Source organism: Bidens hawaiensis, unplaced genomic scaffold (assembly GCF_021521415.1).
Source record: "Bidens hawaiensis isolate Kalapana, Puna unplaced genomic scaffold, B.hawaiensis_p1.1 tig00014720_1, whole genome shotgun sequence".
NCBI classification, from domain to species: Eukaryota; Viridiplantae; Streptophyta; class Magnoliopsida; order Asterales; family Asteraceae; genus Bidens; species Bidens hawaiensis.
Genome location: NW_027492291.1, coordinates 371693 through 373652, shown reverse-complemented (window position 1 = coordinate 373652; position 1960 = coordinate 371693). Strand labels below are relative to the sequence as shown.

At 39.3% G+C, this 1960-nt stretch overlaps 1 protein-coding gene across 1 annotated transcript; it reads right to left on the bottom strand.

The window, feature by feature from the left end:
* Positions 1 to 433: 433 nt before the first annotated feature.
* On the bottom strand, positions 434 to 914 carry LOC143547442 (protein PAL OF QUIRKY-like). Its single transcript, XM_077038867.1, has 2 exons — positions 575 to 914; positions 434 to 465 (listed from the first exon to the last, which is right to left on the bottom strand). Exons 1-2 carry the CDS (start codon positions 912 to 914, stop codon positions 434 to 436), a joined length of 372 nt encoding a protein of 123 aa, XP_076894982.1.
* Positions 915 to 1960: the final 1046 nt, after the last annotated feature.

Genomic DNA, 1960 nt, shown 5'->3' with positions numbered 1-1960 from the left:
ATATGTTACACTTATGAAACTTTAAGGTGATAGGAAAATTTTAAAAAGTGAAATCTAATATATCAAACTAACTTTCCCTATTTTTTTCTACATAATAATTGATATGAATTTATGATGTACCTTAAAAGTAAATCCACTGAACTCAAATCAAATCCAACAGATTGTTGTTGATGCTGCTTTAAATAATCCATACGTAATAACCCCTGATCCGTTTTCTCGTCAAACGAAAAAAACTGATCAGACTGTTCCTTGACCACCGTCGCAGAACTCACAGGAGCCTGCGACGACGTCGTTTCCAGCATCGGCGAATCCGGTATTGGTCTCACATCATGACCGGAATTATTCACTTTTTTCTCGGGTAACAAGATCTCATCATCCAAATCCAACAAACAATTCACCGACGACGTATCCGAAAATCCAGAACCAGTTCCATTCAGCGCGTTGAGAAACCAATCTTCCGATTTACTATGATTGTTTAAAAACAATCCTATATCCGAAACCAAATCCGAATTTAAATTCGGATTTGGTTTCGGAAAAATGAACAGACGAATGTGCGGGGCTGAGGCTGAATTACCTGAAGTACCAGAACTCAGCCTCTCGCATTCGTCTATCATGTTTTCCATATCTTCATCCGTGGTCACGGATATCAAGGAGTCCAGCTCCTCATTAGGGAGCTGGTACTTAAGTGCAAACTGCACTGATGATGACGTGGATGATGACGTGCATGATTTTTTAATAATGGTCTTTGAGAGGCGGGTAGTGAGGTCAGATAAAGTGGTGTGGCGGTCCAGTGTAAGCATGCGTGTCTCTCCGCCTACGTAGCGGAGAGACTTGTCATGCGGACGAGGGAGGATGTGTCCGCCGGTGCTGACCATTAACCGGAAGGTGGTGGTCCGGTGATGAGGAGAGTCCATGGTTGTTTATGGTGGTGGAGAGTGGATGGGTTTATAATATGGCTACAGCTGGATGGAGTCTTATGGCTTTATTGAATTGAGAATGAGTAGTCATTGCCACGTCATTTTGCTATTTTTGGTTAATTATTTTTTTACCTTCACTTGACGCTTTACACTTAGTTGCGACTTGGATGAGATCATTACCCGATCAGTACGGTACAGAAAATCACAAATTTTTAATATCGAAAGTTTAAAATTGATACTGGTACCGGTACTTAATTGATATAGGTATCGAATTTGCTCATCCCTATTAATACATGTGTTTGTAATTGAGGTGGGGTGGTGTTCCCATTCCTCTGCTCCATTTGAAAATTCATCATTTATCATGAAATTCTTTTATGCATGTATGCATTTATTTCTTCTTTGTTCTTCCAAGGTACCGGGGTAATGAAGCCGCCCGGGAAAGTTTTTGTTTGATTTTTAGGGGGGGGGGGGGTGTTATCGCCCGTTCTTCGTACTTTTCAATATGAAATAGAAATGAAAACTAAAAAGGTCATCTTATTGTGAAGCTGGGAAAGAAAAAACATGTTTCCATCAATAAGTTCACAAGTTTGGATGTCCGATCAAAAAAATTTTTCCAGTGAAAACATTGTTACGGACTGAAACCATTGCAAGGTATGGGACTTGTCCCACATCGATTGTATGGGCAATTGATGTGGGGTTTATAAGCCAAATGAGTTCCCTCACCTATCAGACTAGTCTTTTGGGTTGGGTTCTTCTGTTGGCTTGTAACAAACATATATTAGGTAAAATCAATACATAATTAGTTGTTATTTAAAAGGAATAACACCAATTCGTTCCATTGTTAGTGTTGTTAAGGAAGGGGCATGTGCAAATACAGGCATTGGTATAATGTCTGTTAAGAGAGAAGCACCCCATGATATTGGGGTACGTAGTCATATGGTAATCGGTAACAAAATAACCGATTAGGATAGTGGGTATTTGACTTTGCAAGTGGGCCTTTTATCAATCATCCATCATCTTTATAATTATTTAAAAATAGATTA

Bases quoted from the DNA above. Each gene is read 5' to 3' on its own strand.
- LOC143547442 (XM_077038867.1), bottom strand. From the start codon at position 914: ATGGACTCTCCTCATCACCGGACCACCACCTTCCGGTTAATGGTCAGC. The intron at 466-574 runs GTAATTCAGCCT...AAACAATCATAG, and splicing joins GCTGAGTTCTGGTACTTCAG to TAAATCGGAAGATTGGTTTC.